The sequence below is a fragment of the Passer domesticus genome, chromosome 3 (assembly GCF_036417665.1).
Source record: "Passer domesticus isolate bPasDom1 chromosome 3, bPasDom1.hap1, whole genome shotgun sequence".
NCBI lineage: Eukaryota > Metazoa > Chordata > Aves > Passeriformes > Passeridae > Passer > Passer domesticus.
In genome coordinates this window covers 3264756-3292610 of record NC_087476.1, presented here as the reverse complement: position 1 = coordinate 3292610, position 27855 = coordinate 3264756, and the positions used below count along the sequence as shown (strand labels likewise).

Here is a 27855-nt window from a genome sequence, read left to right as displayed (position 1 = left end):
TGATCACTTAACATTGGATTTTTCATTTGGCTTTTGTTAGGAAACCAAATATTAAAATGTCTGGGTTCTGGTTAGAGGGAAGCCTGGAGAATTGATTTTGTCCAGAACTGGGAAAGCAGCATCATAATCTCTTTCTCTGTAGACTCCATGTTGAAGCCAGATGTAAAACAAAATTGGAATCAATATGGAATTCACACCTAAATGGTAATCCTGCAGCCCATCCTGAGGGACAGCAGCTTCCTCAGCAATCCCACTTTGGCATCTTCCCATAATAATTCATATTTTCACTGGGCTTTTATTGTTGTTTTTGTGTTTTTTCATTTAGTAAAATTAACTCCCAAAATATATCGAGTCTGGCATCATTCTGGGGTGGTTTTTTTGCAATGAAGAGCTTTGGTTGTTGTGATTCAATACCAAGAACTCTCTGGGAATGTCAATAGAGCCTGTTTGACTTTTCCCTTCCTGCTGCAGCCCGGAGAAAGCAGAAGTGGTCTGTGGATCCAAGGAACAGTGCTTGGAGCAACGATGACTCCAAATTTGGCCAGAAGATGCTGGAAAAGATGGGCTGGTCCAAAGGAAAGGTAGGATCTAAAGGAGAACAGTGTAGCTGTAGGGTCTAAAACTGCCAGGAGACAGTTTTGATTTATTCTCTTAAGTGCACAGGGAATTTGAGCAGTGATAGATTTCTACACTTTGTTACAAAGTCTTGTTTGTGCCTCTCCTGCTTTCCAGTTTCTCTCCATTCTTTGACAATCTAAATTCCCAAGTGAGAGCAGCAGTTGGAACATTTAATTGGGTTAAGGGTTTTAAGCTGCCTCTAAACCCTCAATTCTCTCCCTGCTTTTGATACTCTTTAAAGCAACTCCAGGACCTGCTTTAGTCTTTCACCCGGTTTTAAGGGTTTTTTTTCTGATCTGTTCCTTGAATCCCCCAAAATGCTGTGAGCTGTGTCCCCTCCCAGCTCCAACCAGCACCTGTGGGTGAGGGGACTGGTTTGTGGCACAAATAAAAACCTCCAGGTCAGCACAGACACCTGCAAACTGCAGGTTTAATTCCACAGAGGTGCTTCAGCAAAGCTGACATTTGGGGCTGCACATCAGGGTGTTCAGTGACAAGAATCCCCACAAAACCCCCATTAACTTTAATTATTCTTCTAGATTTCCTCTTCCAGACTTTCCTTAAAAGTTAGGATAATTAGGATAAAATTAGGATCATTCTCAATTCTGTAAATGCCTTAAAGCCTGTTTTTGGATTTAAACTGTTGTCTCAGTTGTGTCACAACATTTCCCACTCAAGATACTGAATGTTCCTGGCCAGCAGTTGTACAAAAAGGATTTATGTCTCCATTCCATTACAAACTTGGACAAATGGAACTTTCCCTTGATCAAATTAAGGGGCAAAAGCCCATCTGGGCACTGAAATTAGGCTGCTTAACACCAATCCTGTAAGTGGTTGTACTGAAATGTGGTCAGGGAAGGATGTGTGGCCAAGTGTTCTGCTTGCTTCCATAGTTTTTGGTCAGCAGAAGTTTCAAGGCAAATTTTCCACCCCATTGACCAAATAAACTCTTCTTTGTAGAGCCTTTTCCAAATAGGGCTCATCCCTTCAAATTTTCCACACCCCAGGATGTGTCTGCAGGGCTTCTCTCCACTGCAGCACCATATAAATGTTTATTAATTCTAGCACATTTGGCTGATGATGTGTGACAGATGAGGCAAAAAGCAGGTAAAAATACCAGGAACAAAGTTTTAAACCCAAAGTTTTGCCTTTTAATTTTTTTAGCCTTGAAAACACAGTTGAGAAAGATAACCCTGGACCTGAATATTGCTGCATATTAAACAACCCCAAAGTTGTTTGCTCCAATATTTTCACCCACTTTTGAGGTGGAAGGAGTTGTGAATGTCCTGCTGGCTCCAGTCTGCTTCTCCCCTGCCCCTCCCTGCTCTTCTTCCATATAAATTTGGTTTGGATTGTGTGTTCTGTGTGGATCTGCCTCATTCCCATTACCCTTCCCAGTGACAGAGACATTTTTGGGGAGAGGCACGTTCTTCTTATGTAGAGTCTTGTTGGAAAACTGTAAACAATTTGGGCTTGCTTAGAGATGTCAGGTGGCTTCCTGATTAATCACCCAACTACTTAATGTTGTTGCTATTTTAGTGTTTATAATGCTTTGCTGGAGGCTTAAGTAGTAAATTTAAAAAACTTTGTGTGTTGTGTGGTAATGCCTGTGAATGAATTCAGCTATGAGCAGGCAAATTAACAGGAAGTTGTTATTTTTTGCTGTATTTCCTTGGGAACTGTCTCACAGTCCAAAAGCTCCAATTGCTGCTGTGAAATCCTTACGTTTTTGCCCTCAAATCCTCCTTAGGGTCTCGGGGCTCAGGAGCAAGGAAACCCAGAACACATCAGGGTTAAGGTGAAAAACGACGTGCTGGGATTAGGAGCTACCATCAATCACGAGGTGAGCACTACACCCAGGGCAGGGAATGGATCCCATTTCAGCAAAAGCACAATTCTTTGAAGAGAATATCAGTGAAATCTGTAGTCACAGCTGGTGGTAGCATCCTAAACAGGACTGTTTAGGATTTCCAAGAGAACCCTTTTAATTTCTTTTCACTTTGGGGTGGCTGTAGGAGCTGTGGTTGCTGTTACCACCTGTGGAGCTTCCCAGGGTCCCTCCCACCAACAAGGATTGGATATATCCAATTCATTTACTTCTAAGAGTCTTAGTGTCTGTTTTGTAAAATTTGTGTTGGTTCAGAAGACTTCTGCCTTGTATTCATGTGGGTGATATTTACAGGACAACTGGATTGCTCATCAGGATGACTTCAACCAGCTTCTGGCTGAGCTGAATAACTGCCATGGACAGGGTGAAACAGGTAGGTTCATGCTTGGCTCAATCAGATGCTGGAAGCTCAGCAGAGTTTCCATTCTGCGTCTTTAAAAAGTTCCTGAGGCCCAGTTTGTGATACAAATGATATTTTGGATTAGGTTGAGAACTCCTTCCCCAAAATCACTGGGAGCCAAAGGATGTGGTGCCATCCCTGAGCATAGATTTGTGGATCTCAGTGGATCAGTTTTGCTCTCACCACTCAAAGAAAGCCTTTTTATTGAGGAAAGAAAACAGAAAATGCTGGACCTGTTTATTTTATCCAGGATCACAATATTTGAGACACTTTCCCTGGGCTGTACCTAGAGGAACATTTCCTTCTTTATAAAGCACCCAGAATCTGTCTGAAGGCTCACAACAATCACTCAGCACTGCAATGCTTTGCCTTCCTTTTGCTGGTGAACTGTCACACTTGGCTTCCATGCTCCAGTGGCTTCTTAAATACCTCCTTTTCCTGTCCTTGGAGAGCTGCTCTGTAGCTTTTGCCTCAGAGTTCTACATCTCTGCTCTGAGTGTGGCATAAAGTGATTTTTGTAGCCCTGGTGTTGAGCACACAAGTGGGGCAACTTTCCCAAAAGGGCTATTTTTGAAGACTTCTATTTTTGAAAAACTTTACAAACTGACCTTGCTTTGTGAAAATGAAGTTAGGAAGTTGTGGTATGTGTGGGCTTAGAGAAGAAATTGGTTTATCAAGTGATTTATCATCTCTCCCTTAGTTAAATGCAGTTTAAACTCTGGTTTTGTATCTGAACACCTCTCTGGAGTGTGGTTAAAACAGGGGCTCCTGTCCTTGTGCTGCTGGGGCAGAATTGCCAGATTAGTGAATTTACCAACTCTTCACTCATTCATTCTTAACCTTTGAGCACTGAGTTTTCTAGGAGAGAAAATGCAGAAAGAAGAGGAGGAAAACCAGTTAGCAAGGAGATTTTCTAATCCTGGAGTAACAGGATTAAAATTTTGAGCCTGATGCCTCAAAACACCTTTTTCAACCTGTTATGCAAGCTGTCCTTGTGAAATCATGAGGCCACCCAGGACTCAGTGCTGTCACTCAGCTCCTGGAGAGGTAGGAGAGCATTTCATGGGGAAATTCCACAAGTTCCTGTCTCCCTTTAGAACTAAACCCTGCCCAAGTTGCAACTTGAGCCCTGGGAAGATCAGGGAGGTGTAACTGGTGGGAAACCTGCAGACTGATGAGCAGAGAGCCGGAATGACTTGCCAGGGCCACAGTGAGTCAGCAGAGGCAGGTTCAGGGAGCAAGGCTTGGCCTAAGCTCTGCTCTCTTCCCTGGGTCACCTCATGCAAAGTGACCTGTGAGAACTCTTATTTCTCCCTGTTTCACTCAGTTTTTTTGGTCCTTTTAGGAGATGGGACAAGTTTTCAGTCACTGAGAACAAATTTGGGTGCACCTTGGACATTCCAGGTCAGAGTCACATTTGGTGATTTACAGAAAGGCATCGCTCTGGAACTTGTTTTTTTGGCAATTGTTGAAGCTGGCAAAACTCATCCAGGAAAAGACTCTGCCTGCAGCTGTGCTGCAGGAGCAAATGTAACATTGTTGGCCACCCTCCAGTTTCAAACTGCATTAAAAGTCAGCTGAAAAACTTCATTGTTCTTAAAGAACCGGTGCAGTTGCCAGAGCTGGATTGCAATTAGAGGTTGGAAAGGAAGGGCCCCGTGGGGGTTGATGCCAACATTCAGATACCCTCAGTGTCTGTAGCTTTAGCTGTCTTTTCCTTTTGGGTTTTTTTTTTCCTAGCTGGGCACCAAGTGAGGGCAGGTTTAGATTAGATGAAATATTAGGAAGAAATTAACCCTCTGGTGGTGAGGCCCTGGCACAGGGTGCCCAGAGAAGCTGTGGCTGCCCCTGGATCCCTGGAAGTGTGCAAGGCCAGGTTGGACAGGGCTTGGAGCAGCCTGGGATAGTGGTAGGGAGTTGGGACTCCATGGTCTTCTCCCACCCAAACCATTCCATAATTCCTGACTCTTTTGCAGGGATCCTCAGTGATGGTGACTGTCCCTTTCCAAGGATAAAAAGTGGGAGCAACACCCTGGCAGTGCTTTGACATATCCACCTTGATCACATTTGCTGAAGAAATGCCACTTTGGTGGCTTTATTGCCCCGTCTAAATTGCTTTAAAAAGCACATTAATACTCCTGCAGTACTTGCTCAGTTTGTCAGAGGATTTTCCAGTCCCTGGAAGACACAGGGATGTATTTCCCTGCCCACTGCAAGTGCCAGCACGTTCTGTAGTGAAGTTCCTCCTTGCAGGCACAAGGCGGTGCTGCTGCCCCTTTCCCTGTAGGAATAACGTGGAAGAGGAAGGCTCTGTGGAAACCTTTTGCTGTGTAATGCTCCTTTTTGCTACCAGGAGATTGGAAACCAGGCTCAAAGTGCTGCATGGCTGTCAGGATATTTCAGTTGTGATCCTTACTTTCCCACAGACCGTTTTTATTGAGGGTTTTTTTGTTAAAAACTGGATTTGCTGGTTCTTTCTCTTCCCATTAGTGTGAGAGTGGGAGAGTGGGTTTCAGCCTGCTGGCCCTCAGCTCTCCCACTGCAGGCTGGGGATTTCAGGGATTGATCAGGTGGCACTGCCTTTCAAACAGGGAAGTGCTGGAGTTCCAGTGTCAGAAAAGCTTGGGCAGCAGAGCTTTCCAGGGTGGGATCATATGAAAAAGGTGACTCAACTTGGCCCTCAGGGTATGGATTGATTTCCCTACCCATCCCACAGGCAGAAAAAAAACACCGCACCATAGTAACCCTCTGTGGAGTTACAGAGCAGAGACTCCTGTGGTGCCTCTTTTCAGGACTAGTAAGGCAGTAATTAACTGTACAACAGGTTAGTTCTCTCTTTCTGGCAATGTTTTGTAAGTTAACAGGTTCTGTGACTGCAAAGAGAACATTTGTACCCCCAAAACAACCTGCCACAGCAGAGGAACGTGATCTCTGTGCTGTTAAATAGTGAGCTTAATCCTTCACGTGGCCTTAACCTGCTCACAGTCTCCCAAAGTACTGCTGAGTGACTCTGGGACTGAGCCAGCCCCAGAAACCATTCCCAGAGGACAGTTTAGATGCAGTCCCTCTTCTGGAAGGCTGGAAAATGAGATAATAGGGATGTGGCAATTTGTTCTAGCTGGCCTTAGGGACAGAAAAGCTTTGTCACCATTCAGTTTCCTTGCACAGATGTGTCAGCTTATGTCCAAATAAAGGTATTTTGTGTAGGGTTAGAAATTAAAATCCTGTTTGGAGGAGGGGGGGTTCCCCCTTTTTCTTTCTGCTCACTCAGTATTTTATTTCCTACTATTTCTTTGTCTTTGACCTGGAGTACCTGTATCTGCCTTTTCAAATTACATTGGAGTGGAAATGGGAGAGAAAGGGGATGGGGCAAAAATAATAAAAATGAAGCATTGACATATTTCAGACAAAACTTAGCATGCTTTCTTCAGTAATACTTTATGATATGTTGTTGACTGGATTTTGAGAGAAAAAGTTAATTACACTGATGTTTGAATTTGGTGCTTAAGTGCTTCTAACAGAACTGGACCCTCTTTGTTTGGGGTCTGTTTGTTTTAGAGTCCTCAGTGAAAAAGCAGAAAAAGACATTCAGCCTGGAAGAAAAATCCAAATCTTCCAAGAAACGTGTCCACTATATGAAGTTTGCCAAAGGTAAGAGGAGTTTTGTTGTTTCATAAGCCCTGGCCAAGATTAGAACAAACCCTGCTCAAGGTGATCTGTTGCCTTGTGGAGTCTAAATTTGGCAAGTAAAACCTGGGTTTAGAAACACCCCCTGTGGCTACTTGCTTAAAGCCCTAATGTGCTGTTCCTCTTTATTTTGGGCAATTTTGGGTGGCCTTGGGCTGCTGGTGTTGGGAATAAAACAATTCTCTAGAAAAGGAACTGAATAAAGGAGCAGCAAATATTCCAAGTAGTCAGGTCATGGACAGGGATGGGGGCAGAAGGCAAAGGTGAGATGGGAGTGACTTGGGCATCTGCGTGGCACTAACCCCTGCAATCCCCAGTAACTCCTGCTCAGAGATCATGTGGATGAGATCAGGGATCAGATTAAACCTGCATGGAGGAGGAGGAAAGCCCTCTTACATCGACCAGGTACTTTATGGCATAAATTAGGGCAGCCAGAAAAATCTATCAAGAACTTGTGGAGTTGAATAATTTCTTTCTTTCTTAGAGTGATGACATTATTTCAGTCAGCCCAGGTTCTGGCCCTTGACGGTTGTTGAGACCTTTCCCTTTTGCTCTGTTCCCCTTTCACACGGTGTGTGCCCATTTCAGGGCATGGATAGGATCAGTTTCCACTAATGGCTGATTTATTAAACTGAAAGCTCTGTGTAATGTTTTCTGACAGAAAATGCCTCTGCTAAAACAGAGCTAATTGATACCTGAATGGAGGCCAGATTTTCATATCAGGGTTTGGGATTTTTGGTGAAATAATTCGACCTTGAAGTCCGAGCTGTTAACATGAGCCTGCCACTTTATGACATTAAACAATTAAATTGGTTCAGGGCTTGCAAGTACAGAGGCCATGGCCTGTTTGAACAAAGAGGATTTATTTTGATTTGGATTTAACCTTTTGCTAAATATAGAGGAAAAAAGAAGTGTCTTTTGAGCATGTAAAACACAGCTCAAGGCTTTCATATTCACAATATCCCTGGTTTGTTTGGTCACATTTCCCCAAGGCAGCCCCTCATTTGCTTGTACCCTCTGTGGCCTGACACAGGGAAATTGTCCTTTTTTCAGTGAAAGAGGAAAAGTTATTTGAGAAAGGCTCGTGTTGTCATGGCCCTTGTTGTTGAAGTCCAGTCCTGCTTCCTTTCAGACTAAACAAGACAAGCTGACACAAAAGCGGGAGAAGGGAACAGCGACGGCACCGAACGCGGCTTCCGCTCCCGGGGCTGGTTTGGAGCCTCTCTGCTGGAGGAACAGCCACCCCTGGATCTGGGAAATACACCCCAAGCTCAGATTAAATCAGCTGCTTTTCTAGTAGCTGCTCCCCTGTCATGCTGCAGGAGATTGAGGCTGTCAGCTGAGTTGGTTTTCTGTTAGAGGAAAAATGGGGGATACGTCCAGGGGGAGGCACGGAAAGGAAGCGTAGCCTGAAAACCAGAGCAGGAGGATTTTAGGTGTCACATTCCAAGCCTTGGCCAGGAGAAAACTGAAAACAACCCCAGTGTCTTCCAGCTTGCTTGGACAAGGCCATTTTGAGGCAGTGCAGTGAGGCAGCAGGAAGCTGGGGAACACTTGCTCCTCTAGGCTGATGTGTCTCTTTACCCTTCAGGGACAGTTAAGGATCCCAGGAAAAAGAAGATTTGGGGATTTTTTTTGTTGGGTTTGGGTTTTTTTGTTTGTTTGTTTGTTTGTTTGTTTTGTTTTTGGTTTGGGTTTTTTTGGCCATTACAAGATTCATTTTGAAGTCACTGCTTTTCAAGTGATTGAGATCCCAGCAGAGTCTTAACAAGTTGACCTGTCTGGGTTAATTTTGTTTCTTTAAATTTGCTGACCTTTTCCAAAAGAATTTTCTGACGGAGTCAGTGGACAACTCAACAACTCCTGCACTGTGGGATTGGTTAAACCTTTGCCTGGATCTCTGAATATCACATCACACTCTCCTGCTTCCCTCTCCTTACTCCATGTCTGATATCCAGCTCACCACACAACAATCAGATGGCAATAATGGCCCTCCTGGAAATCTTTGCTTCACCCTTGAAATGGTTTTGAGTTGGACTAACCCAGTGTGTGGCAGAGGTGGAGGTTTTGGTTTTCAAGAGCAACATCAGAAATCAGAGAAAAGTACCCACTGAGTAAAAATTGATTTTTTTTTTTCATTGTGTGGAGGGGCTGTAACTCCCTGATTCTGTAAGAAATGGGGAATCCTTGTGAGAATCCAAAGATCCCAATGCATACAAACATTTCCTCTTGTGTACCTTCATTTAGTGGCTTTAGCATAGAACCACAGCATGGTTTGGGTTTGAAGGGACCTTACAGTTCATCTAATTCCACCCCCTGCCATGGCAGGGACACCTTCCACTATCCCAAGTCCCATCTAACCTGGACCTCCTGATTTTTGTTTATCTCCAAGAGCAGTTTCTCTCTGTCTGTGTGTCACACTGTTACCAAAATGCATCATCAGATGTGAAGGTTTTGGGGTTTTTCCCTCTCTTTACCCCTTCCAGGTAAGGATCTCTCTTCACGCACTGAACAGGACCTGTCCTGCATTTTTGGGAGAAGGCAGAAGAGTGCCAAGACCCAGGTAAACAAGAATCTTTTCATTTCTCTTGTTTCCTTGTTTATTATCCTTTATAACAAAATATCCAAATGTCTTCTGCCAATTTGTTTTTTCTACTTGAGGTGCTGTGCTTGAACTGTGAAGAAATAAGAGTAAATTTAATTCCTGTTTTTGGTGAATTATCATGATATAACTTCTTTGGAGATAGGTAACTCCAGTATTTTAATTTTTTGGTAGGAAGTGTATATCACAAAGAAGAATTTTGCTTGACCTGAAAGGTCACATGTTGGACTTGATGCTCTCAGAGGTCTTTTCCAACCTAAATGATTCTGTGAAAGATCCATGAATATCCAAAATAAAATTGGACATTCAGTAGCAACTGGGAAATCTCCACAAACTGCCCTTGTTTTCACAAAAATTGAAAAAGGCTGAGCAGCTGCAAAAGATTCAGAGGTGGCCTGAACAGTGATAAATATTTGATAAGAAGACCTTTCCCCTAAGTTTGGGTAATGAGATCCAAGTTTGGACCAGTTTTTATTTTATTTATGTGTTCATTAGCATTTTCACTTGCAGAGCACAGACCAGCTCATTGAGTGGATAAAATAACTGTGACATGACCAACATATCCAGAAAAATTCTTTGGGAAAATAACACCTGGAAAAGCACAAATGAATATATTGCAGGACCTGTTGGTTCCAAGTTCTTAGAAATCTCTGGTTTTAAGAGAAAGTTGGGGCTTGGAGTGGAAATTTCTGGAATACCCTGTAGTGTTTGACACCTTGCTCCTTGTGCTCTTGGAAGTTGTTGTGGAACTTCACTGCAGGTCACTGGGAGCTGAAACAAGGATTTGGGAACTTCCAGTCTGTGGGAGCTGTTGGAGCTCTCACATCCTGTGGGTAAACTTGTACCAGGGAGCCCTGTTGGTTCTGATCACCTAAATATGCCCTGGATCTTCTCCTTGGCTCCCTTGCTGTCAGATCAGTGGGAAGCAGGACAAACTGGGATTTAAAGCTGCTCAGCACTGCTGGGGTTGAGGGAGCAGATTTTGCCCACTCATGAGTTGTCTCAAGTAGTTGGTATTGTTTTCTCTCTATGTTCTACATCTTTTGAAATTCAGAGTTGGAAGGTTGCTTCTTCTGGGATTTTTCCTGCAGAACATTTGCTCTTTTGTGGATAAACACTGGAAATCACATAGATTTTATGAAGGGTGTCTTAAGTTTGTGCATGTTTTTGCCAATCCCTTGACAGATGCAGTGGTTGGCTGATGGCTGCTGTGCAGATTTCCTGACATGATTCAAACTCCTGGCAGAAAAGTCACAGACTGTTCCCTCCTAAGCACCCAAATTTCCTCATGCAAATCCAGGCAGGAGGGAGCAGAATTTGGAGCTGCATTGTTGTCTTCTGGCTGCTGCTGAGCAGCCACAGGGGGAGGAAACCAGAGGCAGCACAATTGCTTCCCCCAGCTCCCCCTTCTCCTTCTCTTCATGGATCAGAGATCTGTGGAGTTTGCACAGAACAGAAGTGCATTGCTCAGGCCCTCCAGCTCTGAGCAGTTTCATTGCACTGCACCCATGAACTCTTCTGATCCCTTTCCACCCTTTCCATCATGTTCTGGAGCCTGCTCCTTAAGGTGGCACAAAGAGAAGTGCCCCGTGGCGGGAATTCCCTGTGTTTGCCTTTGGTTTGAAATCCCTGAGCTCTGGGCATTTCCCTGCTGTGGCACAGAGCTCCCTGAGTTGTTCCTACATGGAGATGAGGTAGGAAGGGTTCCGGTGCCCAGCAGAGCCCTGGGTTTTCCTGCAGGTTGTGGTAGGCTCCAGTTCCCTTCAAATTTTAGCTCCTACAACCCTGGGCTGCTTTCCTTGATGACAGGATAAGGACTTCCATACTTCCACAGGAGCCAGAACTGCTCCTATCCATGAATCTGATTGCAGGTTCCCAGCTGTGGGTGCAATGGAGATGATAGATGGAAGTACCCCTGTTGATCCTGGCAAAGCTGGAGCAGTGGCCTCAGGAACCTCATGGATTTAAAAAGACCAAGTGCTGGTGCTGCATCTGGATCAGGGCAACCCCTGGGATCAATCCAGTCTGGGGATGAAGGGATGGAGCAGACCTAGGGGAAGGACTTGGGGGTGTGCTGGTGGGTGAGAGCTGGACATGACCCAGCCCAGAAACTCCTGGAGCTGTTGAAGCGAGCCCAGAGGAGGCACCAGGAAGATCAGAGGGATGGAGCAGCTCTGCTGTGAGGAAAGGTTGAGAGAACTGGGATTGTTCAGCCTGGAAAAGAGAAGCTTTGGGGTGACCTAATTGTGGCCCTCCAGTACCTGAAAAGAGCTGCAAGAAAGATGGAGACAGACTATTTACAAGGACGTGGAAGAAACGGGACACAGGGAATGGCTTCAGTCTTACAGAAGACAGTGTTAGATGGGATACTGGGGAGAAATTCCTGGGAGGGTGGTGAGGCCTTGGCATAGGTTGCTCAGAGAAGCTGTGGCTGCCCCCAAATCCCTGGAAGTGTTCAAGGCCAGGTTGGATGGGGCTTGGAGCACCCTGGGGTAGTGGAAGGTGTCCCCACCTATGGCAGAGGGTGGATCTGGATGATCTCCAAGGTCCCTTCCAACCCAACCCAACCCAACCCAACCCATTCCATGATTTTACAGCTTGAAGTCCTGTCTCTGAGGCTCTTTCTAAGGTATCATCTCTCTCCCTCCTCTGTTCTGAGAGGTGCAGTTTGAGAAGCATCCAGCACACATTTGATGTGCACTGAATGACCCCAACAGAGCTACCATTCCACTCTTGATCTTTTGACAAAGATTTTCAGCTTAATTCTTTCTCCCTTATTTCTATTTGTTTCAGTCTAGGATCAGAAAAACTTGGGTATAAGTTCATGGGAATATTCAGGAGCTGCTTTTCACAGAATCACAGAATTGCTGGGACTGGAGGGGACCTGGAGGTCTCCAGAGGATTCACCTGCTCAGAGCAGGGTCAGCTATGGCAATTTCCTCAGGAGTTTGTCCAGAGTTTTGATTATCAGCCTTCTCTAAAGCCTCCAGTTTAAACCCATGACAAAATTTCAGTGGGTGGTTAAAAGAGATCACTTGAGGGGCAGAAGAGATCATAGAATCATGGAATTGTTAAAGCTGGAAAAGACCTTTACAATCCTGAATTCCAAGGCTGTTCAGCACTTTGCCATGTCTTCAGGTGCTATAGCCACGTGTTTCTTGAACACTTCCAGGGTGGTGACTCCTCCACTTCCTTGAGCAGCCTGTTCCAGTGCCAGACAAACCTTTCCATGAAGAAATTTTTCCTAAATCCAGTCTAAACCTCCCTATTGTTGCACTAGGTCTGGCTGGTTGGCTGGTGTCACACCAGCCAGAGGTTAGGAAAAGAGAAGAAAAAAGCAAAACACAGGGAATTCCATCCATGCTTATGCTCCAAGGGGAACTAGTGGGAGAACTCAAGGCTCAGTGATGGTCTCTGGACCAGCAGGATAATCCTGGCTCTTCTGAAGTGCTCTGGTAATGGATCCTTTCTCTTGTTCCACACCAACTCTACAGCAGTAAGTGGGGAATGTTGAAACTTGGATTATCTACCTTATCAAAGGAAGAGGGAGTTGGCCAGAGGACTGTAAAGATTGCAAAAGAGGGGAATTGCAGAGGAAATGCTGTTTGCCCCTGAGGGTCGAAAGGAGTTTCTCTAGAAGTAATAAAACTACAATGCTGTTGTTTTGATGGTTCTGGGATATGTGTTACTAATTAGAGGCAATTGCAACTTTTAATTCTCCTGAATATTCAACATAACAGTCCTTTTTTAAAAATTATTTTTGATAAATCATGTGTCCAACTCAAACCTCCTTAATAAACTACACAGGGACCTTTGTTTAAACAAAAAAAAAAAAAAATACAAGTCAAAAAAATGAGGTGGGGAAGAAAACAATGGCTGGGCTTCAGAGTGGACCTAAATTGAAAACGTCTGCAGTTTTTCCCAGGGAGAGCAAGTGATCGAAAATATTGAATTGTAATTATGATGCTCTCTGGAGACCTGCAGTGAGGACCTGTTTTGCAGGCTAAGATCTGCCAGACTTGTTTTTTGCCACCACTTTTCCCTGTGATTTTCTCACTTGCTTAGGAACACTGGGAGCTGGGGAGACAGAAAAACAAATTCCATTAGTTCCTATCTGGTTGAACTTCCTGGAACCCCCACTATTTTTTTTGCTTCTCAGAATTTCCTTCCTCCATCCAGCTGTGTTTCCTGATGGAGCCTTATCACTGGAGAAAATGCTCCTGAGTGAAGCTGAGGATTTGGGAATGAGTTGCAGACGGTCCCAGCTTGGTTGCTGAACAACATGATTCTGGCACTGATTTCACTCTGGGGGCTGGGGGGAGCAGCTCTGATTTGCTCAAACCCTGTTGGAGATGCATAAAAACCTGAGTGTTTTGCATCCATCTCACATGCATGGCTCAGGCCATTCCATGAGTAATCTGCTTCCTCCAAGTTTGTGTAACTTGGATGTAAACCTGCGTAAGTTCCCTTAAGCCACCCAATCCAAGTAGCCCGAAAGTCTCAGGCTTGCAGTGATTTCTTCCTTGTTAGGCATTAGAAATGGAACTGTCCACCCCTGGTGCTTTTTCTCTTTTTTTTTTTTTTTTTTTTAATCAGGAAATTGTCTTCTGACACATTTTGCAGAACTTCCTCAACTGATTTATATTTCCCAGCACTTATCACAAAAGCATGTTGGCTAATCTTAAGGGACATTGCTGAAAATCCATTAAAGTCTGGCTCTGCCATGGGCTCCCTGAAGTTATGGGTGAACTGATACCATTCCCTGCACCTCGACTTTCTCTCTGCAAAATATCAATCATATATTGGTGTTAGTGGGGTTTCACAGTTGTAACTTTTAGGTAAGTTGCAAGTTTAATCTTAGGGTTTTGTTTTTTTTTTTACCTGTGACCAAATTTGTTGCAGGGTTAGCACATAAATAAATTTGCTGCTCCCTTTTTTGGCAATGCCAGGGAAGGGGAAAAACCTGCAGAAGAGGAAAATGAGTTACAAATTAACACAGATTTTTCACTGTTCTGCTTTGGAGACCACAGTTAGCATGAGGTATTTGGGACTGAGAAGCAGAACAGAAAAAAAAAAAAAGACATCAAAAACCTGGAGAGAGTCCAAAAGGATTTAGTAAAATGGGAGACGGGGTTAGAGGGCATGTCCTAGAAGGAGAGAGTGGAGGAACTGGATACGTTCATCTCAGAAAAGAGGCAGAAAAAAGATGACCTCTCTGCCTATAAATACCTGGGGGTCATGGGGAGGGAGGAGCAGAGGAAGGGAAGGGACAGTAATCAGAGCAGGCAAAAGCCAGGAATGGGACTGGGGGTGAGAACTTCAATTAGAAAAAGGAAGACTCAGACTTGCTCTTCAGCAGGCTTCCTCACCATGATGTCAGCGGGGCACTGGAGGAGTCTCCTGAGGGAAATCCCAGCTCCTCAGTGAGTGACGCCAAGAAAAAAGATGAATTTAACACATTTAGACCCGTTGGGATGGGCAGAGATGGATCAGTTGAAGTAAAACAGCTCCCAGAAGCCGTTCTGTGAGCGGCTCCAGTACTGAAGTTGGATTCCTGTGGTTGTGTTGTGCTTGGATTCTCTGTGGCTAAAGGAGATGGGCTCATGCTGGAATCCCTGTTCTTGTGCACGTGGAACTCTTGGCCTTCCCTGTTCAGTCATGAAATATTTTAGAGTCTTAATATCTTTGAAACCTCTTCTGCTTTGACCAGCACATTCTGCTTGCTTCAGAATTTTTAGTCCCAAGTGGTAGGACAAGGGGGAATAGTCTTGAGACGAGGCAGGGGAGGTTCAGATGAGATGTGAGGAAAAAGTTGTTCCCTGGGAGGGTAGGGAAGCCCTGGCACAGGGTGCCCAGAGAAGCTGTGGTTGCCCCTGGATCCCTGGAAGTGTCCAAGGCCAGGTTGGATGGGGCTTGGAGAAACTGGGATAGTGGAGGTGTCCCTGCCCATGGAAAATGGTGGAATGGTTTAAGGTCCCTTCCCACCCAAACCATTCTGGGATTATTATCAAGGGATTTTTACAGCTTCTGTAGTACTGCAGGAACTTTGGCCTCTCCAGTTCTGCTCTGCACCCTCCATGGACTCTTAAAAGCCAAAAGGGTCAAAAAGAAGAGGAAAAAAAACAACCCCAAACCAGATTCTGCCAGCAGTGAGCAGGGCAAGGCATTTGCCTGTGCCTGAGGAGCAACCAGGACAGGCTGATGACACAAAGTGACAAGGAGTGCAACAGGACAGTGCAACTGAAGGGCAAAATCACAGAACCACAGAATGGTTTGGGTTGGATGGAAGCTTAGAGCTCATCCAGTTCCAACCCCCTGCACAGGAGGTACAGATAGAGCAAATCTGGCAGCACAGACCCATGGAAAGTGGATCTAAAGCCCTGCTGCTTTGAGGTGGTAACTTGCAACATCCTACATAGCAAATCAGAAAATTAATTAGGCTCAAGGTGTTAATTTGGGCTGTATGTTTTATATCTCTCCATGCAGATGAGAGTGTTTCAGGAGCACCAGGAGGAATTCCTTTTACCCAGCATTCTGTCCTAGTTGTGCTTTTGATAAGAAAAAGAGGAAGAGCAAAGTATTGATGTTTTGTTGCCTATTCTATAAGCACCTTGTTAATCAACTGGAGGATAAATTATTGCTGTCCAGATATCAGGAGAGAGGGAGAGGAGGAGATATCTCCCAATCTGGAAGTAAAGGTGCTTTTTCTTCCCTTCTTCATTGGAGAAGTCTTGCCTCCACATTTGTTCCTTGGGGGGGTTGTTAAGGAACAGAAACAAAACTGGGGGGAGCTCTTTTTGATTTATCTTCTCTCCTTCCCTTTTGGTCACTTCCAGAGGCTTAAAGAGCCAAGTTGGCTTTAATGTGTTACCATTAGAGACCAGGCATTAGCTGGAATAACCCATCCTGCCTCACAGTGAAAAATATCCCTTGATTGGCTAATTAATCAGTCAAAGGGGAATGACATGGCCCTCTGCTTGAGGGACTCTGCAGCACAGGTAAACAGGTCATTGATAAATGGTTTACCCACAAATTCATATATCAAGAAAACTTAGTCATTTTTTAACTACACTTGGTGTGAAAGCTGTGCTGCATTTTTTGGAGGTGGATTTTTGCTGCCTTTGCTTTTTTTTGCATCGTGGAGGCTTTTAGGCTGTGGAAGTTTGTAAGAGGAAAAGGCCAATCAGAACTTTGTCACGATTGGAGTGCTTCTGTTTTTTTTTCTTTTTGGAAGAAAAATAAACGTCAAGAATTTTTTTCCCCTCTCAAAAAGAGGAAATCATTGACATGGCTTTGTGTTGAGTGGGTCTGAAATCAGGATGGCTCAGTTGCTTTTATCATTTAAATATCCTGGGGTTGCTCAGTTGGTCATATCCAATCCTAAGGCTCTGCATGGACAAAAACAATATATCCGTAAATGGATCTGATGAAATAATTGGGGAAAATCTATGGTGTAAGAGGCAGGTCTGTGTTGGTAAAAGGCTTTAACTGAGCTGATTTCCTATTGGCTTTTGGCATTTCTGTGCTGGGCCTTGTCATCTGTATATTTTATAACACCTTGCCCTGCAAAGGTGGTTCTCCAGTGGGATTTTTCACTGAGATTTAGAGAAAAAAGGAGGGGGAAAAAAACGAAAATTAAAAGGGGCTGAAATAAATCCAGCTCTAAATTAAATTGCATTAAAATGTGATTTAGAAGCACTTTTATCCATGGGGTAATGGGGTTAAAGCAGTGGAATCGTGTAAGGGATCACAAAACAATGTTTGGCATAGCTGCTTAACTGGGTGCTAAACAAATCCTAATTGTTTTTTTTTTTTTCTTTCTTTCTTGCAATTGTCTTTTTTTTCTTTTTTTTTTTCTTTTTTTTTTTTTTAACTGTGTATTATGCTAACAATATGGGTTTGGCTTCTAGGGAATAAACCTCACCTTACTTTTTGTCCTGTGTAATCCCTTCTTCCCAAGCAGCCCTTGCCATGGGCCTGAGCTTTATAGACCAGCTTTGTTTTGTTTTTCCTTTTAAAAATATTTGTCTGACCAAAGAGTTTTCCTTAAAAAAAAAAAAAAAAAAAAAAAAAAGAAAAAAATTGCAGTGCAGCAGTTCAAAACAAGGAAAAGTACCTTTTTTTGATCCTATCATAACAGGATTTGTATATGGAAGTGTGAACTAAGCAGGTGGCTTCCTGTTGATTTTTAAGCCAGGTGGGCAAGTTCTTGATGATGAGCTGGTCTTCCCTCCCTGCCCTGCTTTCCCTGGGGCAGGAATTTGCTTATTCCTGTGTCTGGAGGAGTGGAGTTTGGGCTGACAACTTGTAGGGGTAATGCTGCTGTGGGATTGAGAGGGAAACAGCAGTTTGGTCTCTCTCAGAAATCAGGGATTAGGATACATTTTATTACCTCCAAGGTGGCAGCTGGATCTATTCAAGCAGCCTGCAAGGACTGGGTGTTCACAGCAATCTGATTTTTGCTGACTTAGTGTCATTAAAGGGTGCCTAACCTTCCTCCAAGGGTGTCTTCTGATTTTTGGCTCATCAAACTGGTTATGAAACTGCTGGTTGGTTCAGATGGGTTAAACAAACCAGAAGTTGGAGCAAAGGAAATGATTCAGCCTGAGAAAGTGCTTAAAATCTGAAGAAACAAGATTTTCTACTTCCAATCCAGTACTTCAGCTTCTGTGCTGGATCGTTCTTTCTTCAGCTGTGAATATTTGCTTTTTAAACTCTGCAGTTAGGAGAAATATCTGGTGCAGGAGAGTGACTTGGTGGTAAAGTTCCCCACCAGTGTCCAAACTGGTTCTTTGTCTCTCTGAGCTCCATCCAGCTCCCTGGCATGTTTGCAAACTTGGCCATTTGAATTTAGTTTGGGCTTATTTGAGTTTTCCCAAGATTAAGACAAGGTTAAGAAATCCAGTGTCTGTTTCTCACTACATTTGCAGCCTCCCTCTGCAAGCCACCATCAATCCCAGCGTGTTTCCTTTGAGCAATTTTGGTGTTGCTATAGAGGGAGGGACAAATGTCAAAAGCACTGATTAATGTCATTAATTTGACCATCTGTTAATAACTGTGCATATCCCTCAGCTAAGCAAAGAGGAAGAGGATGATGGAGAAGACAAATCATGCAGAGGGACAGTTGGTGCCTTCTGTGCTCAGGTGGCTTCAGCATCAGCTTTGAAAGATGAGTCCCTTGTTGGGATCCTGGTGATGAGGACTTGCTGTTCTCCCTCGAGGAATACACAGTGGGAAGGATCTCAGATGTGGAGTTAAGGATGAATATTGTCCTGTTTTGATTTGTTGAGAGGAGAGAGAAGGGACTTGTGGACCTCTTAGAATGTTAAAATCACAAGGATGCTCCAAGGGCTGGAGCCCCTCTGCTCTGGAGCCAGGCTGGGAGAGCTGGGGATGTTCACCTGGAGAGGAGAAGGATCCAGGGAGAGCTCAGAGCCCCTTCCAGGGCCTAAAGGGGCTCCAGGAGAGCTGGAGAGGGACTTGGGACAAGGCATGGAAGAACAGGACACAGAGAATGGCTTCCCACTGCCAGAGGGCAGGGATGGATGGGAGACTGGGAAGGAATTGTTCCCTGTGAGGGTGGGGAAGCCCTGGCACAGGGTGCCCAGAGAAGCTGTGGCTGCCCCTGAATCCCTGGAAGTGTCCAAGGCCAGGCTGGAGCAGCCTGGGACAGTGGGAGGTGTCCCTGCCCACGGCAGGGGCTGGAACTGGATGATTTAAGGCCCTTTCCCACCCAACCCATTCCATGATAACTGAAATCAGCCGCAGAAAAGGCAACCAAGGGGAACCCAAGAGTTTTGCTGAGTTAGACAGAGATTGGATACTCTGCTGAACAGATTCCAAAATTTCCATGCACGCAGCAGGGTCTGAAGTCTTCCCTGCACTGGATTAAGGGATGTGATCCATCTGTGATGTGTAGTTTGTCCCTTCTCTCCTTGGGGACAGTTGGCTGTGCCCTGCAGAGTCACAGCACAACAAACCCAGTGGGTGTGGGGAGCAGAGGCTGGAGGTTGGTCTGGCTTTGGAGCAGGAGCTGCTGCTGTCTGTGATCATTAATTCCTCAGAAATATTTGATTGTAGCCTGGGATGGACTTCCAGAAGGTTCTGCCTCAGTGATCGTGGTGGAAAGTTCTGGAGTCTCTCAGGATCCAGAATTCCCAGGGTGGCTTGGTGGCCACCTTACAACTACCTCTGCTGGAGTTAAAACCCAGAATATGTTGGATAAACTTTCAGCACCCACAAAAAGTCAGGATCAAAGATGATTTCACCACAGATAGTAGAGTGGACAGAGTGTGAAAAGCGTGCCTGTCCACAGCATTCAATTTTTTAGTTACTGGGATTTATTTTAAACCTGCTCTGTTTCACCAGGAGCTGACTTTTTCCAAGTGCTGGGAAGTGTTTTTGACAGCAGAATCCAGCCCAGCTCAGGGTAACACTGATCCTGTGTCACCTGTGTGGTACAGGTTGTTTTTTAACAAATGAAGGGAAGATCAAAAATATTGCATGCCCTGAAATCCTGTTTTCCAGAATATTGAAGAATTTAAATGTCACTCAGTGCTTCAATACTTGAAAGAAAATTATTTATTCTCAATATTTTTCACAAAGAAATATCTAAGCTTGGGAGCAGAAGAAAGTTTCTGTGGTACAAGGTAGTCAAAGGCTAATGCTAATTAGGAAATGTTTTCTAGTTCACAGAAAATACAATTTATTTTTCTTAAAATTTCTAAAAAATATATTTTAACTAAATTGTCAGCTTGTGTGTTTTACAATGAATATTTGCAGTTACAAAAATAGTAATTACTACAAACATTTTTCTGTGGTCAAGTGCAAGCTTGAAGGTGCTTTTTTATTATTCATTAAACCACTGTATCTCATAAGGGAGTAAAAAAATCTTAGATGAGGTAAAAAAATCAATTTTACTATTTTAGGAAACTCTTTATTTATATATTTATTCTTTGATGTCTCATAATATGGATATGGGGTTTATATTTAGTGGAGAAAAAGAGGAACAGTTCAGGTAAATAAGTAGAAGGTTTTTATTGATTCTCTCCAAATCTCATCTACTGCTTAAACTCTTAAAAATATTGAAAAAGCACCAAACACTCCAAATGCCTGGAAAAGTTCTCAGGTTTCGTGAAATATTTGCAAAGTCCTCTGGGTATCAGTGGATGTGGAATTTCTCTCCAACTACTAATGGATTAAACCACTAAGAAATTTGATATGAAATATGTCAAAGACAACATCCCAAATTCTGTATTTCTGCATTTTAGGGGTGGCTGACTCTCCATGTCCTTGCTGTCACATCCAAGCAAAAGCTGTTCCTCCAACAATTCCCAAATTATTTTAGAGCTTCAGGTCTTTATTGACTTGCCTGGCTCAGCTCATCCCAGTATCAGCTCCTTAATCAGTTTGTAAACACCACACTTAGCCCAGTGGATTATTAAGTTTTCTAAATATCTCCTTTTTCTAAGGACTCGGTGCAGTGATAGCACCAGTTCAAAACTCCAGTTGTTCCATGAAGACCTCCCTAATATATAAATTATATAAATTATATAAACCTCCAGGTGCTGCTCAGCCCCAGTCTGGGGCAGTGATATAACAAACACATGACTGTCAAGGTATCCAATTCTCAAATTGCTTCCCCCTAAAAATCTTTCTCCTCCTGAGTTAAAGAGGGAATGTTCTGTGGGGAGCGATTCAGCCTTGGCCAAAGTGACCTAAATTCAGCCTTTTAATATCTGTGTCTGTGCTGATGCTGGGAGCTTAAGCATTCATTTACATTTCATCTTAAGAGCAGTGAGAATGCTGGGCCAAGCTTTGAGGTGATGAGAGAAAATTGGGTAATCCTACACGTTAGCAAGTGGCTGGAAGAGGAAGTTTTTTGTTGGAACTTGCACACTGAGAAGGCACAATGTCCCTATTTTAACTTCTGCCTTGCTAGGCCTCCTGTTAATCACTGCTTTTGAACTGCTCTCTCCCAGCCCCTCTGGATTTGGAGGATGGGATTTGTCTGTAGTGGATCCCAGGAATCTGGCTCAGGTGAGGTACAGATTCCCTTTCACCACCTACTGTGCAACCTTGGGTCAAGTTTGCATCCCAATTTCCCAACCATTAATCCGGGGGATGATTCACGTGGTATCAGCCTAATTTGTGTTGCGTGTAATTCTTCATGAAGTGCATTGAAATAGTGAGATGATAATTGAGAATTTTGAAGTGCAAAGTGTATCACCCAGGTTTCTCCCGATGGTTATTTCTGGCAGAGCTGTTGGAAGGGTTCTGTGCTTCCCTGTTCACCTTTTGAACTTTTACAGCCACGGCGCCCATATTGTGGTTTTAAGACATTGCAGCTTAATTAAACTTTCAGAGAGTCCTGGAGCGTGACTGTCTCCAGCTTTCCTGAAATCCCTGCAGAAGCAGGGCTGTTTACATTAAATCTGGATGGGAGAGAGGTGCTGTGCTCCAGAGCATCCCCTGAGGGCACGGCTCAGGGTGGGGGTGTGTAACCCCGGAGATTTTTATTGGATCTTGGGAAGCTGAGGTCCGGCAAGAAGTGCAGGAGTATCTCACCTGCAGGAGTGTTTGTCTAAGTGGTCAAGTGGAGCAGCAGCCCTTGTTTTGACAGCCAGGACTTCACGTATCCCTTGTGCTGCTGATTCCCTGCCCTCCTCTCATTCCAGCAGTGCCCCTCTGCCCAGGCTTTCCCACCTGGAGCGCTGCAGGCTCAGGGGATTTTTCCACAACTTCGGGGTCAGGTTTTTTTCCTTTTCTTTTTTTTTTTTTTTTTTTTTTTTTTAATAAGCCTGGTGTTTGTCAGTTACCAAATGGCAAAGGAATGCTGTGTGTAGCAACTGTGATGGATCTGGTCCAAAGGCAGGGAGCGTGGCCCGTTCCTTTTTCCGGCGTTGTCGTAGGGAAATGGGTGTCTCCAAGAGACGCCCTCACTCGGCAGCACCGCCGGCCTGGGGGTTCTGATCTGAGCACTTGCTCCTGGAAAACAGAGCTTTGTCACTCCTGGCAACTGGCTGTACAAAAACACTGATAACAATAAAGGGCTCCCTGCCCAGGCCAGGCTTGCTCTTGCTTTCTGGGAATCTTCCAGGGTAGAGGAGATGCTGCCCCTCTGCTTTAACCCGCAGTGGGTTTTTGTAGGGCCCTTCTGCTCCCCAATTCTGTACCTAAAGCCTTGCAGGGCTGTGGCAGATCCTCTTCCAATCACAGATTTTGAGTCTTGAGACTCCTTTCTTTCCTGTATCAACAGAACAAAATGCCCTTCACCTTTACAGAGTGGCTGAAGGGATGGGAAATGTTCACACTCTCAGAGGAAGCTTGGGAAGTAGGAAAAGTTATCTCAAGTTCATGTCAGGCAACAAGAGATTAAAATTTTGCCATGACATCTGTAAAGCACTTTTGGTACTAATTTTCCAAGAAGTTTTTATGGTTGAAAGTTTTGGACTGAAAGCTGTAAAACTCTTTTTTGCTAATTAGTAACTGATTTTTCTGTAACCTGGATTGTCAGGCTGTCAGACTCTGTTTTCCTGGGTCTGAAGTCCTTGAAATAAAAGATGAGATTGCACCCAAGGGGAGATTGTGGGGTTTGACACCACTTAAGGGCCCTGACAGAAAAATCACCTTCAGGGTGTCATGCAGGAGGCACCCACTTAACTTTTTGTTTTATCCTTCAGGGTATCTTGTTTCTGGGAGATGTGCTGATCCTGATTGATTCAAGGCAATATTCTCCAATTGTTTCAGAGTTAAGCTAAATGCCTAAAGGAGAGGGAGATTAATCCCAGCTGAGAGGTTAAATACAGTGATGTAACATCTAAGAAGCAGGGGAGGAGAAAAGCTTCAGTGAAGGGCCATTTAACCTGCTTAAGGTGTGAGCTGTGCATTTGAGGGTCACCTCTCTCCATTGGATATGAAGATTTGAGACTCCAGATGTAAAGCTTCCACTAAATATTAAATATTTGTTTTGAGCTTTAGGTACAAAGCTCTTGGTTTATAATCATATATTGCAAATATATAAAAACTTTATTTCATTTCCACATAGATACTTAGCAAGGCAATATGCTTTTGACAGTTTCTGTCTTATATTTTTCATAGAGCAGAGTGGTTTGGGTTAGAAGGGACCTTAAAATCATATCATTCACACCCCCTGCCACAGCCAGGGGATCACATTGTTGGTGCTTCTGAAAGGATTCAGTCCCAGAACATGGCTAGGACCTCAAGGAACATCAGAAAGGATCACATGTACAGAAATTATTCTGTAGATTAATGCCACTTCCTAACTTATCTTAGATAAATGATCTTTCTGTCACTTCTGATTGCTTTCCTTTCCCAAGTTCTGCAAATAAAAATACTTTTCTGTAGGAGATACAAGCAGAAATCCTTTTTAAGGCAGGAGTTTTTATATGTCCAGGAATTTATAGGCACCTTTTCCCCAGTGTGCAGCTCTAAATCGGTACCTGGCTCTTATTTAGGAGGGTGTATTATTCACTTTTCTCCAATATTTGGGAAAGCAGGACATGCTGCTCATTTGAAAATCATACCAGCTCCTTTATCACTGCCAGTCACAGTCAGCAACGCTGCATTCCCAGCTTGACACGAAGGAGGAGGTTTGCCCTGAATAAATAGAGGAGATAAATGGTCTTTCTGTTCCTCAGAGGAATTTGGGCCACTTCTCAAAGTTGGTGCCAGGAGTACAGTAGCAGAGTGGCATGGTTAAAGTTAATTGCCCTCAGATTTTAGTTAAAAGTCTAACTAGCTTGTCAGCTTTGAATTTATATTTTCACAGTTCACTAGGGAGTGATAATAGGGAGGCTTTGATGTAGCTGCCTGTTTTTTGCTTTGTACGAAATGCTCCCAGGTTTAGTAAATAAACTTTTATTGAGAGGGGACAGGATTGACAGCTTAGAGCCAGCCGGGAGAATCACAGATATCCCCTCACTGAGAGGCAGAGGGGCAGCAGGACATTGGGCTTCGTGGCTGGAATGACAAAAGAGATGTTCAGGAGCACCGTGCTGAGCTCTCTAAGAAACAGCTCATCAGAGATTTGTTAATTAGGTGTCACTCGAGACTTGCTGAAACAGTGAAGCTTCGATGCACAAAGCACTACCTCATTAACTCTTTAATAGCCCTGGAATACACTTGCTAGTTCCCTCCACCAGGGAAAGTGAGGAATGCTGGATTAATCCCCTGGGGCTGCCCAAGGCTATCCTGGACAGCGTTAGAGAGGAGAGATGAGAGACTGATTCAGAGCTTGTAACAGGAGAGTGTGGCTTCTAAACCAAGAAAAGCCTTGCCAGATTAGTTGGTTACAAAGATGGTCATTCTGGCTTTAACTGGAACCAAAGTATTTTTTCTTTTATTTTTTTATAATTTTAATTTATGGTGACCCCTGCTCTGTAGTGTACCTCCGCCCTAGAGCCAGCTGGGAGGGACCCAAGCTGTTCAGTCATCTTTCAAGTACAGAAGCAAAAAGGCACATTCAAAAGCATTCAAAGGATTTGCTACACCTTATTCTAATATTATTATCTTATTCAAGATTACCTAATAATGTCACTCAGAGGGTGGTGAGGCCTTGGCACAGGTTGCCCAGAGCACCTGTAGCTGCTCCATCCTGGAAGTGTCCAAGGTTGGATGGGGCTTGGAACAACTTGGGATGGTGGAAGATGTCGCTGCCCATGGTGTAGGGCTGGAACTGGATAATTTTTAAAGTCTCTTCCAACCCAAACCATTGTGGGATTCTGTTATTGGTTAACTTTATAGTCACAACATTATTAGTGTTGGTACCTTCCAGGCAGCTGTTCTCTGGTTGAAGGGCAGATCAACTCCAAGAAATTGGAGTGCTCCCCCTGATTCTTGCTAAAATCATTCTTGAACAATTTTTTAATAAATTTTTAATCCTTTCTCATTAAATGGGAAGGAATAACTTACACTACTCTTTCACCTGGTGATGTGTGAACAAACCATTGAGCTCTTTGGAGGTGCAAGTGGTTTTCTTGGCTCTGGAGCCAGGGTGGATGAATTCCATTGCCAGGATCTTCCTGCCATACAGACCTTGTCTCAGTGGGCTGCTGGTTTTTGTAAACTTTTTTTTTTAGCTGCTCTTTTCACTGCAGGTGGTTCTGCAGAGCGAGCTGGCTGCGTTTGGGCATGGAGATAAATTTGTGCCTTTGTGCCTGAGCTTACACAAGCACAGATCACCTGCTGGCCACCAGGAATGTGGTCTGATCTTGTTCTGGCTGACCCCAGTGAAAATGGGAACTTGCATTGCCAAAACTATTGAAGCATCCAGTGGCTCCAAGGAGTCCAACAGGCTGCAGACAGGTTTGAACCGTCTGAGTGGGAAGGGACTTTCTGTTTTGCAAGCCCTGCAATATTGATTTCAGCACTGCCTGGCTGGGGCAGAGGAAATGTCAGCTCCTGGAGGAATAGCTAGGGATCTGTCTGAAAGAAAACTTGGGGTTTGTCCACTCTGAAACCATAAGAGTAAAAAATGTTATTTCCTTCAGAAAGTTCTTAAAGGAGTGTTTGATTAAAAGAATCCATTTGTAAGGCAAACAATGAAACAGTTACATGCAAAAAGCCATTATTGATCTAACATAAAATCATGGAATCACAGGAAGGTTTGGGTTGGAAGGGACCTTAAGTTCATCCAGTTTCACCCCCTGCCATGGGCAGGGACACCTCCCACTATCCCAGGTTACTCCAAGCCCCATCCAGCCTGGCCTTGGATGTAAATTTCCTCCTAATTGGAAAATTACTAATTTTCAGTAAAGTGTATTTTGAACTCAAAATTCTGGATTGTTTCACAGTTTCTGCCTGGTGTCATAACCACTGTATTTGAAAATTATTTCTTTGAGGGAGAGGATGTTGCTCTTGGGTTTTTATGGCAAATTTTTGAAAGATATGTCTCTTCAAAAAGTTTATGCCTTTGGGCTGTCTTGAAAATACTTGAATAAATACAATTCTGGAGTCCTGGAATGGTTTGGATTGCAGGGACCTTAAAGCTTCTCTAGTTCCACCCCCTGCCATGGGCAGGGGCACCTTCTGCTATCCCAGGTTGCTCAGGGCCTCATCAAGCTGAGGCAAATTAATAAAACCCATCAAAATTAATAAAATCCATAAAATTTTGGGGGATTTTTCTTTAATAAGACACACGAGGATCTCATACAAAGAATGTTTAAGCCTCTGAGGATTCCAGTGCTTGTATTTCCATTAGGCTGGAATTGCATGTTCCCCCCAGAGAGATTTTGGGCTGCCTGTGCTGGAGTTGGTTGAGTGGATCAGGCTGTGTCTCCTAGAGGCCTTTATACAATGCCCTTCTTGTACAGCCAGGAGTTTAAGGTTTATTTCATCAATTTTTCTCCTCTCTGTAATGTCACTTCTCCACATATTATACCGAACCTCATTCAAATACCAATTTGTGTAAAAAAAAAGAAAAAACACCAAACAAAAAGTCCCCTAGAAATGCTGAATCTGAGCTTGATCGTGTAACTTGACTCTCTCCAACCCTACAATGAGATTATTTAGACAATCATAATTGTTAATTACATAATTATGTGCTGTTCATTTCTCTGGAAATGGCACTCACATCATGAGCAGCTATTGAGTTCTTTGGGGGTTTTTTTTCATTTAGGGTGTGCCCTTGGTCTTTATTTACTACATGGAATTCAAATGGTGTTTAGAAGACAGGATTTGCAATATTCTTGCTGGGAATTTGAGAATGTTCTTTCTATGTTGTTTACTGCAGTTTTATCTTCATCCTTTCTGGTTTGGGGGTGGTATCAGGTAGTTGTAAAAGACTGTTAGATACTGAAAAACAAATCAAAATTTGGAATTTGGGTGCAGCTGCCCTACAAGGCAATGTAGCTATTTACTGATTTTAGGTTTGTAGGTTGAGATGGTTGAGAACTCAGCTCTTTCTGTTTTCATATTGCTTCAAATGGTTGAGTTTGAGCCCAAATTCACACATTTGGAGCTGAAAGATTCTGTGTTTTCACTGCCAGTCTCTGGTGAGCTAACTGAAGTACTAAAGAAGAAACAGTTTCTGATGTCAGCCCTGTTGCTTTGCTGTTCCTTTACATGGGAATGCTTTTCTCATCCTTCCACATATTTCTGGATTAAATGAATAAGCATTATTTCAGGTGATATTCATGACAGCACAGTGGGAAGTTATAGTTTTATTAGAGAAGCAGATTATACCTCAGGGAAATATTCAGGTCATATCACCTTCCATTTAGAAGGTTATTGCATATCTGACATGTCTGCAAAAAGAACAGACAAATTTGGATTTTTTTTTTCCCACTATTGGACTCCATTTTTTTGATGTATTGACACTTCTGCCTTTTTTTGGGAGGGCTTACAGTTTCTTAGATAAGTAGAGTCAGCTGGCTCTCAAGGGAAGGGATAGAAATACCTGGCTGGGAATTCACTCTCTGGAGTTTCTCTATTAATTCATGCCATCCATCTGGGATGCTGCTGATGCATGTCACCTTGTGAACAGTGCAGGTGGGAAAATGGAGCATGAGAGCTTTCCAGACAGAGTTTCCTGTAAAAATACCAGGTGATATTTTCAGAGGCCTTTGGCTACCTGAGCATAAGTGATGTCCTTGTGTATAATACACACAAGCCTGCTGCTTGTCTGTGTGCCTGGAAGTG

The 27855-nt window shown here is 43.7% G+C and overlaps 1 protein-coding gene across 1 annotated transcript in view; it reads left to right on the top strand.

Annotated features, from left to right (window-relative positions):
* The window catches only part of PINX1 (PIN2 (TERF1) interacting telomerase inhibitor 1), a 60172-nt gene that overhangs the window by 5933 nt on the left and 26384 nt on the right, over positions 1–27855 (top strand). The window contains exons 2-6 of the mRNA XM_064411574.1: positions 472–581; positions 2369–2461; positions 2801–2879; positions 6465–6557; positions 9080–9156. Of these exons, the coding sequence (XP_064267644.1) occupies positions 472–581; positions 2369–2461; positions 2801–2879; positions 6465–6557; positions 9080–9156 (452 nt within the window). The remainder of the gene's footprint in view (positions 1–471; positions 582–2368; positions 2462–2800; positions 2880–6464; positions 6558–9079; positions 9157–27855) is intronic.